Consider the following 12,830-nt stretch of genomic DNA (forward strand, 5'->3'; position numbering starts at 1 on the left):
TGGTCTGATGAACTGGTGCACTTCACAAAACTGGTGCACTTCACAAAATAGATGGCATCATGAGGGAGGAAAAGTATGTGGATATATTGAAGCAACATCTCAAGACATCAGTCAGGAAGTTAAAGCTCGGTTGCAAATGGGTCTTCCAAATGGACAATGACCCCAAGCGTACTTCCAAAGTTGTGGCAAAATGGCTTAAGGACAACAAAGTCAAGGTATTGGAGTGGCCATCACAAAGCCCTGACATCAATCCTGTAGAACATTTGTGGACAGAACTGAAAAAGAGTGTGCGAGCAAGGAGGCCTACAAACCTGACCCAGCTCTGTCAGGAGGAATGGCCCAAAAATCACCCAACTTATTGTGGGAAGCTTGTGGAAGGCTACCCAAAACGACTGACCCAAGTTAAACAATTTAAAGGCAATGCTACCAAATACTAATTGAGTGCATGTAAACTTCTGACCCACTGGGAATGTGATGAAAGAAATCAAAGCTGAAATAAATAATTATTTCTACTATTATTCTGACATTTCACATACTTAAAATAAAGTGGTGATCTAGGATTAAATGTCAGAAATTGAGTTTAAATCTATTTGGCTAAGGTGTATGTAAACTTCTGATTTTAACTGTATGTAACCATACCAAATGTAACATATCATACTATTTTGAGCGTCTCGGATATACATTTACTATGTTACGTCTAGTCTATGAGACCAGGCTTACTGGAGAGTTGATCGACAGTATCTACAGCCATTAATTTGGTCTCCCATCCTGGGTTTTAACCAAGTCCTGCTGAGATGTTATATTTGTCACCGGACTAACAATGTGCTATCATAAGAATGATTACTGAGAGATCTCTTAATAACTAAATATATTCACTGTTTCTATGGAAATAATTCCAAAGGGTAGGTTTAACAGAGCAACTAAAATGTAACAATACGTTAGAAGTCATATAGCATCTATACTATTTAGGCCTATATAGCATTTGCAAAGTCATCAGCAGCTATTGTTTCAATTCAACCCAGAGTTCAACTACAAATAGACAATACATATAGGCCTAGGGTTTTAAGCTTTCCAATCTCCCCTTCCTTTCTCTCCTCCTCTTTCCCCCCTATGATTTCTCTTTCTCTCCCCCCAAACGTTGTGGGTTTCAATATGTCCAAGTGCACTTGATCGGCATTGGACAGACACACTTTAAAAGTGTATAAATGTTTCTTAAAATATACTGCTGATACGGTATTTGCAATTTACCTCAATTACAAGAGAACTCCCTAGGAAAGTTTTTGTTGTTGCGTGCAATACCCCAAATAGCCACCAGGGGTAGCTAACAAACGGAGCTATTTTGCATGGGAAATCAAGTTGCTTCCACACATCCGGCGAAAAAAAAAGAGAACGATGGCTACAGAGGGTTTCCAAACCTGTCGTCTTTGAGTAATTATTGTCATTCTGGATGAAAAATAGCGATAGTATCACCCCCTCCCCCAACATACATCGTGATGGAAAAGAATCCCGTCACACGGTGGTCATAGTGGCACGAGCTTAAAACTGTTTCGTTACAATCCGGTGTTCGTAGCAAGCTAGCTAGTTGTGCTGCGTGGGCTTGCGTCACCGGGCAGCTGTCCGTCAAATTCCTTGGTAAGTAGCCACTAGCTATGCTAGCTAGACCCCATAACTAGCTAGACTGCAAGTCACTTTTTTGTTTCTACCGAAGCAAGCTAGCTACACATGGATAGATAGCATGATGATCGTGTGACATTACGATTCTACCGAAGTCTGACAGTTTGCTCGATGTAAGTAATTGTGACAAGAGAAGTTATTTACCAAAGTAGCTACGATACAACAAAGGAGGACGTAATGCACGCCACTTCGCTCAATGTGCATGAAATGTCAAAGGAGGAGGGTGTAATGAGATGTAGTTAGGCTCGCTAACTGCATTGCCTTAGACATTTTACTGTTTTTAGAACAACAAACGTTAGCTAGCGAAACCCAATTCCACCAACAACAAAAAAATCCCTTTTTTTTTTTTTTACGGCATAATTATTTGGGTACACAGGCTGACTTCAGTCTCATTCATCACTTGTCTTGACAGCTGTCAAACTGGGTTGCTCAGTTACAAACTGTCAAAGTGATGTAACGCAATCAACTGCAATCTAACCTTTACACAGCTCATCTCTCATCAGACTATGTAGGCCTAATTACCTAAAACGACATATAATGTGTGTAACATATATCTTAAACATGTTTCCCCAGGGAGGGGTCTATAAAACACAAAATGGCGACTCCAGTCAACATCCAAAACCCCAGTAAGACGTGGGAGCTGAGCTTGTATGAACTGCACAGGAGCCCACAGGTAATGACGGCCACGTTCCACGTAGGAATAATTACAAATGCATCCCGGTGAAAAGTGATTTAATTGTATTGCATTCCCAGAAACAGAAGTGCTTTTTATAGTTTCTCATAACAAAAATCTGTGTAAGGAACTGTGACCATGGTCAATCAGTTTAACGCTGACCCATGAAGAACATGGATGGGCCATCATAGACTTATATGTGCCTGTATTGTCTGACACATTCCCCTCCCTGCCTGTAGGAGGCGATCATGGACGGCACAGAGATAGCTGTGTCCCCCCGGAGCCTCCACAGTGAGCTGATGTGCCCCATCTGTCTGGACATGTTGAAGAACACGATGACCACCAAGGAGTGCCTGCACCGCTTCTGCTCCGACTGCATCGTCACTGCACTCCGATCAGGGTGAGGGACACGCACAACTGTGTGACTATTTGAGGATGACTATATTCTCGCTACTCCGGACTGTGCGCGTATAAATCTGAGGAGAACCTCCATACTAAAGATACTTTATAAAAGCGTATTTTTAACTCGCTCTCTGTCCTCTCCTCCTCAGGAACAAGGAATGCCCCACGTGCCGAAAGAAGCTTGTGTCGAGACGCTCGCTCCGCCGCGACTCCAACTTTGACGCCCTCATCTCCAAGATCTACCCCAGCCGTGACGAGTACGAGGCCCACCAGGACCGGGTGCTGGAGAGACTCAACCGGCTGCACAACAAGCAGGCCCTCAGCTCCAGCATTGAGGAGGGGCTGCGCATGCAGGCTCTGCACAGGTAGGAGATGAGGGAGGATTGGGGTAGGATTTATAGGTTTCCCAGAAATCCCAGTTGAAAGATTCTTGGAATTAGGAGAGAGTTGTCAGACTTAGTATGTAGACAAACAAACAACACTGACTGCACAAGTCAGGGAAAGTTCCTACTTTATTGAGGATTCGAAGTTTAAAATGACCTCTCTCGCTCTGCTCACCCTTGACGCCCCAGAGCCCAGCGAGTGCGCAAACCGGCGCAGGAGAGCGACAACACCACCTTCAGCGGCGGCGAGGACAACGGGGATGCACGGTCACACCTCTCCCACGACTCTGCGCCCTCCCACGCGCCCCTCCCCCCGAGCCACACACCCTCTGAGGCCGGGCCCAGCCGGAACCCTAAGCGGCCCAGGGTGTCAGATGAGTCAGGCCCAGAGGTGGATGGGGGCAGCCCCACGGCCCCGCTCCGGCACCACAAAGAGGGCCCTGGCTCAGAGATAGAGCTGGTTTTCCGTCCGCACCCCCTGCTGGTCAACACACAGGACTACAGCCAGACCAGGTGAGGGCTGTGTGTGGAGGGGGGGGGGGGGAGCTGTGAGGTGTTCTGTTATGACTTCTCAAATGATGGTAATTTCAATTCGGAATATATTCCTGAAGGGTCTTTTTTAATAGTTTTGTTTTTGTCACTCCTCATTCCTGTCTCAGATATGTGAAGACCACAGCCAACGCCACAGTGGACCATCTGTCTAAGTACCTGGCTCTGCGTATCGCTCTGGAGGAGAGGCAAAGAGACAGCCAATCCGATGCAGCGATGGAGAAGGGGAAAGAGGGAGTGGAGGCGGGGGCTAAAGGAGAGAAATCAGCAGGAGGAGGGGCCAGCCTGAAGAACGTCAGTGAGAAGCAATACACCATCTACATCACCACATCAGGGGGCCAGTTCTCTGTGAGTACACAAGCTTATCCGTTCTCTTTTTTTTCAGGGTGGGAGCTATTATCAATGACTATTATCCGTTCTCATACCTCTGACACACGTCTCATTTTTTTCCTATCTCCTTCCTTTTAAACTCTACTTTTATCCTCATCCATTGCTTTATTTTTTCCTTCCTACCATTCCCTTTGACTTGTTCTTCTCCCTCACGTTTCTCTGTACCTCTTTCTCAGACTCTGAACGGCTCCCTGACTTTAGAGCTGGTGAATGAGAAGTACTGGAAGGTCAGAAAGCCTCTGGAGCTTTACTATGCCCCCACCAAGGACCAACCTCTTCAACCATCACAGCCACCGCAGCAGAAGTCCCCACAGCCCAAAGAGGGGTGAGGAGGACAGGAGTCCTCCCTCTTCAGCTGTTATCACTCGCTGTCTCTGACAGATTTCTGTGTGTGGCGTGTAGCTGCTTCTAAGGTAGTCATTTGGAACATTCCATAGATTGAAGGTCTTCAACTTTGACCTCAGAATCTGAAGGTTTTATGTTTTTATCCTCCGTAGCTTCTAATCAAACCTGAGTATGAAGTTGTTTTTGCAATTCCTACACATTTTTTTCCTTAATCGAATGGTTGACTTAAAATGCTGTCTGGACCGGTGTGCACACCTACGTAGTCCAGCCTTCCTTCAGACCACCAAGTGTTGCTTGACCTTGCATCAGGACTGCCAGATTTTGTTGATACATCATTTCAGATCAGTGTGAGAATTCATACACTACCGGTCAAAAGTTTTTCAAACACCTACTCATTCAAGGGTTTTTATTTATTTTGACTCTTTTCTACATTGTAGAATAATAGTGAAGAGATCAAAACTATGAAATGACACGTGGAATCATGTAGTAACCACAAAAGTGATAAACAAATCAAAATACAGTACATTTTATAGTTGAGATTCCTCCCCTTTTTCAAACAGTCTTGAAGGAGTTCCTACATATGCTGAGCACTTGTTGGCTGCTTTTCCTTCACTCTGCGGTCCGACTCATCCCAAACCATCTCAATTTAGTTGAGGTCGGGTGATTGTGGAGGCCAGGTCATCTGATGCAGCACTCCATCACTCTCCTTGGTGAAATAGCCTTTACATAGCCTGGAGGTGTGTTGGGTCATTGTGCTGTTGAAAAGCAAATGAAAGTCCCACTAAGTGCAAACCAGATGGGATGGCGTATCACTGCAGAATGCTGTGGTAGCCATGCTGGTTAAGTGTGCCTTGAATTCTAAATAAATCACTGACAGTGTTACCAGCAAAGCACCCCCACAACATCACACCTCCTCCTCCATGCTTCACGGTGGGAACCACACATGTGGAGATCATATGTTCACCCACTCTGCATCTCACAAAGACACGGCAGTTGGAAACAAAAATCTCCAATTTGGACTCCAGACCAAAGGACAAAATTCCACGATCTAATGTCCATTGCTCGTGTTTCTTGACCCAAGCAAGTCTCTTATTATTGGTATCCTTTAATAGTGGTTTATTTCAGCAAATCGACCATGAAGGCCTGATTCACACAGTCTCCTCTGAACAGTTGATGTTGAGATCGGTCTGTTACTTGAAATCTGTGAAGCATTTATTTGTGCTGCAATTTCTGAGGCTGGTAACTAATGAACGTATCCTCTGCAGCAGAGGTAACTCTGGGTCTTCCTTTCCTGTGGCTGTCGTCATGAGAGCCAGATTCATCATAGCGCTTGATGGTTGTTGCGACGGCACTTGAAGAAACTTTCAAAGTTCTTGAAATTTTCCGTATTGACAAACCTTTATGTCTTAAAGTAATGATGGACTGTCGTTTCGCTTTGCTGATTTGTGCTGTTCTTGCCATAAAATGGACTTAGGGCTATTTGGTAAAGTACTATCTTCTGTATACCACCCCTACCTTGACACAACATACCTAATTGGGTCAAACACATTAAGAAGGAAAATGTACTTTTAAGAAGGTACACCTGTTAATTGAAATGCATTCCAGGTGACTATCTCATGAAGCTGGTTGAGAGAATGCCAAGTGTGCAAAGCTGTCATCAATGCAAACGGTGGCTATTTGAAGAATCTCAAATACAAATTATATTTTGATTTGTTTAACACTTTTTTGTTTCCTACATGATCCATCTGTGTTTTGATGTCTTCACTATTATTCTACAATGTAGAAAATAAATAAAAACCCTTGAATGAGTAAGTGTTCTAAAACTTTTGACCGGTGGTGTACATTGGAAAATGTTGTAGAGATTAACCCCCTTTTCCCTTTGAGACAGACTTGGGATGACCAGAGGTCATATAGGATGGTTGAATTGAATATTATGCAAGAATATACTGCTATACAGCAGTAGATTGGGACTTTTCTATACTGAATTCAGCTTGCTTTGAAATTAGTTAATGATTGTAACTATTTATGTCATATTTAATTTCTTTAAGACATCACTGATGCACTATGCCGCTTATTGAGGATATCAAGTAGCAACGGTTGGTGGAATTGAGCTAGTTAATGTGATTTATCCTAAGCTTGGACCCATAGGGTCCACAGGGCTTTTTCCTAATGCTAGCTTTCACTTCCTTTAAGTCTTACCTGATGCACTTTATACACCGAGTATACTAAACATTAGGAACACCCCCCCCCCCAAAGGGATGCTGGCCCATGTTGACTCCCAATGTTTCTGACAGTTGGCTGGAGGACCATTCTTGAGACACACAGGGAAACTGTTGAGCGTTAGTTCTTGACCCAAACCGATGCACCTGGCACCTACTACCATACCCCTTTCTAAGGTACTTAAATCTTTTGTCTTACCCATACAATCCATGTCTCAAGGCTTAAAAATCCTTCTTTAACCTCCTCCCTGTCATCTACACTGAAGTGGATTTAACATCAATAAGGGATAATAACTTTCACCTAGATAGTTTCATGGAAAGAGGTGTTATTGTTTTGTATACTCAGTGTATGTTCTGCTGGCATATAATGGGTTTTCTTACCTCAGTTTTTCTATGATCTTTGTACAATTAAGGCAATATATCCCACTTTGAACTGTTACTCAGCTTGTTTGTATTGCAATTCCTCTTGATCCATTCAGCACAATAAAAAAAGGCCAGGATTGCGTTGGTATGAAACTGGTGCTGTGGTGTTATGACATTTTACATACAGCTCATTTTGAAAGTATTCAGACCACGACTTTTCCAACATTTTTGTTGTTACAGCCTTATTCAAAAATGGATAGAGAGAAACTTATACTCATTAATTTACACAAAATACCCCATAATGACAAAGTGAAAAGTTTTTTTGCTCGTTTATACAAAATAAAACATACCTTATTTACAAAAGTATTCAGACCCTTTGCTATGAAACTCAATTGAGCTCAGGTTCATCCTGTTTCCATTGATCCTTGGTAAACTCAATTGATTGGACATGATTTGGAAAGGCACACGCCTGTCTATATAAGGTCCTACAGTTGACCGTGCATGACAGCAAAAACCAAGCCATGAGGTCAAAGGAATTGACCGTAGAGCTCTGAGACAGGATTGTGTCAAGGCACAGATCTGGGTACGGGTACCAAAAAATGTCTGCAGCATGGAAGCTCCCCAAGAACACAGTGGCCTCCATCATTCTTAAATTGAAGAAGTTTGGAACCACCAAGACTCTTCCTGGAGCTGGACACCCAGCTAAACTGAGTAATCGGGGGAGAAGGGCCTTGGTGAACCCCATGGTCACTCTGACATATATACAGATTTTCTGTAGAAATGGGAGAACCTTCCAGAAGGACAACCATCTCTGCAGCACTCCACCAATCAGGCCTTTATGGTAAAGTGGCCAGATGGAAGAAATTCCTCAGTATAAGGCACGTGACAGCCCGCTTGGAGTTTGCCAAAATGCACCTAAAGGACTCCGACCATGAGAAACAAGATTCTCTGGTCTGAATGCCAAGCGCGACGCTCCCCATTCAAACTGACAGAGCTTGAGAGGAGCTGCAGAAAAGAATGGGAGAAACTCCCCAAATACAGAAGTGCCAAGCTTTTAGCGTCATACCCAAGAAGACTTGAGGCTATTATCGCTGCCAAAGGTGCTTCAACAAAGTACTGAGTAAAGGGTCTGAAGAATTATCTAAATGTGATATTTCAAATCATATTGTATTTGTCACATGCGCCTACAACAAAATAATAAGCTGTTCAGGAGCTGTTCAGGAGTCTTATGGCTTGGGGGTAAAAGCTGTTAAGTCTTTTGGACCTAGACTTGGCGCTCCGGTACCGCTTGCCGTGCGGTAGCAGAGAGAACAGTATGACTAGGGTGACTGGAGTCTGACAATTTTTAGAGCCTTCCTCTGACGCCGCCTGGTATAGAGGTCCTGGGTGGCAAGCTTGACCCCCAGTTATGCACTGGGCCATACGCACTACCCTCTGTAGTGCCTTGCGGTCGGAGGCCGAGCAGTTGCCATACCAGGCAGTGATGCAACCAGTCACGAAGCTCTCGATTGTGCAGCTGTATAATTTTAAGGATCCATGCCAAATCGTTTTTCTGAGGGGAATAGGCTTTGTCGTGCCCTCTTCAAGACTGTCTTGGTGTGTTTGGACCATGAGTTTCTTAGTGATGTGGACACCAAGAAACTTGAAGCTCTCAACCTGCTCCACTACAGCCCCGTCGATGAGAATGGGGGCATGCTTGGTCTTCCTTTTCCTGAGTCCACAATCATCTCCTTTGTTTTGATCACATAGAGGGAGGGAGAGGTTGTACTGGCACCACTCAGCCAGGTCTCTGACCTCCCTATAGGCTGTCTCATAGTTCAGTGATCAGGCCTACCACTGTTGTCATCAGCAAAGTTAATGGCATTGGAGGTGTGCCTGGCCATGCAATCATGAGTGAACAGGGTGTACAGGAGACTGAGCACACACCCGAGGGGCCCCCGTGTTGAGGATCAGCGTGACAGATGTGTTGTTACCTACCCTTACCACCTGAGGGCAGCATGTCCGGAAGTCCAGTTGCAGAGGGTGTTTAGTCCCAGGGTCCTTTAGCTTAGTGATGATCTTTATGGGCACTATGGTGTTGAACGCTGAGCTGCAGTCAATGACTAGCTTTCTCAATCCTGTTTTTGCTTCATCATTATGGGGTGTAGAGGGGGGGGGGAAACTATTTAATCCATTTTAGTATAAGGCTGTCACATAACAAAATGCAGATTAAGTCAAGGGGTCTCTATACTCTCAGAATAGTGTAGGTGAATTCATACTGAACAAAAATATGAAACTTGAGTTACAGTTCATATAAAAGTTAATTGAAATAAGAGGCCCTAATCTATGGATTTCACATGACTGGGCAGGGGTGCAGTCATGGGTGGACATAGGCCCACCTGGCCAATCAGTATAATTTTCTAAAACAAGGGTTTTATAAGACAGAAATACACCCCCCCCCCCCCCCCCAAAAAATGAGAGAAATACAATGTGCATTAAAAAAATCAGCTCATAATTCATCAAAATGAAACTTGGTTGGTTATGAGAATATGACCATGTATAACACCAAGGTGGAGAGTACAGCACACCATGCACTAGGTTGCAACAACCTAGGACTTTGACCATCACTCCAGTCCCTTTTACAACCTTTTCAAAAGTATACCACATATCAATTATACACTGCCTTTTCCATTCCTGGCCGTGAGGTCTGTTTACAGTGCTTGTGTTCAGTCCCATCTAATTGGGGATCGATTCAGACTTGGGCACAACAGTGTGTAACATTCAGATAAATTGACATACCAGACATTGTAGAATAAGAAATTACATGAGTTCCATTCATGACATTCCCACCTTTGCTTACAGAATGTGGCCCAGGTGAGTGTAGTCTCTGGACATCAAGTGACAAACTACCTACATGGGAGCAAAGAAAGACAAAACTGCCACTGACCGAGGCTCTGTTCTGAGTCAATGACATAACTCCAACAACCGCACCAAAAAAATGAAGAAATGAGCAAACAGCCAAATGTGTGAACTGTGGCATTTATTGAAACATGGGGAGCAGGGAGACAGTTTACTTCTTCTTGGACACACCAACGGTGCGACCACGACGACCGGTGGTCTTAGTGTGCTGGCCACGCACACGCAGACTGAAAGAGAGAGGGACAGTCAGTCAGTACAAATGTATCCAGGAAGTCAACTTGAGAAATCCCATACTAATGAGATTTAGTAGTAGGTTAGTAGAACACAGAAAATGATCTGAACACATTGACAGCAGAAGTGGAATATGCGTACCATTATACCATAACATTGGTATGCCTACAATAATAAGCACTTACTCAAGGAACCTGTGCACATTGAGTTTGACTACAATTGACTACAAAATAAGTTGGCTAATAATGCATTCTAGATATAACAGCTCAGCAGTACAGAGATCAATCTAAACACAATTTACAGAGCATTTAGGGCCAGCTTCCTGGCATGGCTTGCAAGCATATTGAAAGAGTCTTGAAAGTGCCTTTCAGTCCAAACACAAAAAGGTTAGGAAGTTGTCCAAAAATAGGGAGTTGACTCATCCAACAACAAACACTTGTTTTCATTTTCTATGTGCCCTAGTAAACAATCCGGAACTAAGTCTGTCCGGGAAACCAGCCCTTTAGCTGAAAAATGGGATTTCCCCTTTTCATTAAATCTAGAACACACAAAAGCAATATAAAAAAAAATGTAGAATTTAGTGGGTGCTTATTTTTGTCCTATTTTTTGCAGATCCCAAATCCTTCTGAGTGGGTTCACAGCCATAGTCATAAAATAAACCTATATAGCTGGACATAACGCTTACCCCCAGAAATGCCTGAGACCACGGTGAGCCCTGATCTTCTTCAGCCTTTCAAGATCCTCTCTCAGCTTGTTATCCAGACCGTTAGCAAGGACCTATAACACACAAACAAGGACCATTGTAAGACTGGACTCTAAGACAAATGTACATTTAGCTTTCAGCAATGACTCAATTTGTATTGACGGGATGTCAACTAACTCAAATAGTTTAGTTCCAATTTAGAAATGAGTCACCAGACATCGCAACTCTGCTGCAGTCACATACCTGACTGTACTTGCCATCCTTTACATCCTTCTGTCTGTTGAGGAACCAGTCAGGGATTTTGTACTGGCGAGGATTCTGCATAATTGTCACTACCCTCTCGACCTAGGGACAAATGCATGTATACATCAACATTAGTGAGATGCTAGGTAGAAAAATAAACTAATCAATGCAGACTGAGTTTGCAGATGACTGGGCCTATCACAATACCCCACAGTGATTGATGCATGATAATCCATGAAGGGAGTGCAAGGTTGGGATTCAATCAACCAGCACAGTGTTGTTTGAATTCCAGCCTCAGCCGCTCCAATACATACAGCTGTCATGTTTAGAGAAACAGTATGTACACAACAGCCCCATGTATTCCTCACCTCATCATCGGTCAGTTCTCCAGCCCGCTTGCTGAGGTCGATATCAGCCTTCCTCAGGACAACATGGGCATATCGTCTGCCAACACCCTGTGTAGGAAAGACAAATGAAACATTACTTAGGTTCATTCCCACAATTGCCAACGGTGCAGACATCGCTACCTGGTTCTGAGAAAGACATTCTGAACAAGTCTACCTTGATTGCTGTGATGGCGAAGGCAATCTTCCTCCTACCATCAATGTTCGTGTTGAGAACACGAAGAATGTGCTGGAACTTCTCAGGAATGACCAGAGACTGCAGAGAAATAACAGAACAAGCACGGTCAATAGAGATTTTTACTTTGCTAGGTACATTGTCCTTCGTTAATTTGTACTTCCAAAGCCTGGAATAAACTAGCAAACGTGTAGTGTAAAAATGTTGAGTTCAAATCTCAGCCTTCACATGGCTACCGTAGTGACATGGACTGACTTTAGATACTGTAAATCGTGAACAAGTTCTTACTAACTTTCAATTCATCCAACATTGAGTAGCAATGAGATTACCAAAACTAGTTGGCAAGGATGGCTGAAAACTGATTGGCTAATACCAACCACACAAACAAACTAGTGTGTAAAAGTGAGGGTTACTACAATCTATATTTTGAGAATAAAAGACCACAACCAAAGCCTATACTGACAAAAGCTGTACTTCCATGCAGCAGTGTCAGCGCGGAATAGGCAATTTAGCATTGGCAGTTAGCTGTTCATTTGCATCAATATATGCAACTTCAATATAATAAATACATGCTAAAAGCTCTCAAAAACAATCTTAACAATCTCACCATCGTTGTCCAGTGTACAGAATGACCCTAAAAGCGACGATGAACGCAGATATTTAGAATAATTTTGTAGCCCAATTCAGCACTCACCATCTTGGAAGCAGGTTCCGTTCAAAGAGGAAGTTCAAATGCTCTCGCGAGGGCTTTTGCGTTCGTTTCGAGAGTTCACAGAGGAAGTGGTTCCATTCGCAAAACGTGTCCGTCTGGGAACAAATCAAATCAAATTGTATTTATCACATGCGCCGGATACAACTGGCGGAGACTTTACAGTGAAATTCTTGCTTACGAACCTTTCCCACGATGCAGAGTAAAAAATAAATAAAATAAAAATGATATATATATATATATATATATATATATATATATATATATATATATATATATATATATATCTGGATGCCTAGTCACTTTACCCTGCCTTCATGTACATAAGTATCTCGTACCTCTGCGCATTGATCTGGTACTCCCTGTATATAGCTCCATTATTGTGTATTTTATTCCTCTTGAGTTAGTTACTATATATTTTATTCCTCTTATATATATATATATATATATATATATATAGTAACTAACT

General features: G+C 43.1%; 2 protein-coding genes across 4 annotated transcripts; one reads left to right on the top strand and one right to left on the bottom strand.

Annotated features, from left to right (window-relative positions):
• The first annotated feature begins 1,323 nt into the window (after window positions 1-1,323).
• On the top strand, window positions 1,324-7,151 carry LOC110496235 (E3 ubiquitin-protein ligase RING2-A). 2 transcript variants are annotated; one of them, XM_036952805.2, is made up of 7 exons: window positions 1,324-1,632; window positions 2,248-2,347; window positions 2,587-2,747; window positions 2,899-3,114; window positions 3,322-3,645; window positions 3,792-4,029; window positions 4,248-7,151. In XM_036952805.2, exons 2-7 carry the CDS (start codon window positions 2,270-2,272, stop codon window positions 4,398-4,400), a joined length of 1,170 nt encoding a protein of 389 aa, XP_036808700.2. In that variant the 5' UTR covers window positions 1,324-1,632; window positions 2,248-2,269; the 3' UTR covers window positions 4,401-7,151. The 2 variants fall into 2 exon arrangements, with proteins under 2 accessions (XP_036808700.2, XP_021427692.3); XM_021572017.3 differs by having other exon boundaries at window positions 1,616-1,787.
• A 2,849-nt stretch (window positions 7,152-10,000) lies between these two features.
• Window positions 10,001-12,375, bottom strand: LOC110496245 (small ribosomal subunit protein uS13). Of its 2 annotated transcripts, none has more exons than XM_021572029.2 (6): window positions 12,347-12,375; window positions 11,635-11,733; window positions 11,442-11,528; window positions 11,074-11,175; window positions 10,813-10,904; window positions 10,001-10,123 (listed from the first exon to the last, which is right to left on the bottom strand). In XM_021572029.2, the coding sequence occupies exons 1-6, from the start codon at window positions 12,347-12,349 to the stop codon at window positions 10,048-10,050; spliced, it is 459 nt and encodes a 152-aa protein (XP_021427704.1). In that variant the 5' UTR covers window positions 12,350-12,375; the 3' UTR covers window positions 10,001-10,047. The 2 variants fall into 2 exon arrangements, with proteins under 2 accessions (XP_021427704.1, XP_021427705.1); XM_021572030.3 differs by having other exon boundaries at window positions 12,260-12,375.
• Window positions 12,376-12,830: the final 455 nt, after the last annotated feature.

The sequence above is a fragment of the Oncorhynchus mykiss genome, chromosome 18, assembly GCF_057628025.1.
Source record: "Oncorhynchus mykiss isolate SJ-2025 chromosome 18, ASM5762802v1, whole genome shotgun sequence".
In the NCBI taxonomy this organism is placed as follows: Eukaryota; Metazoa; Chordata; class Actinopteri; order Salmoniformes; family Salmonidae; genus Oncorhynchus; species Oncorhynchus mykiss.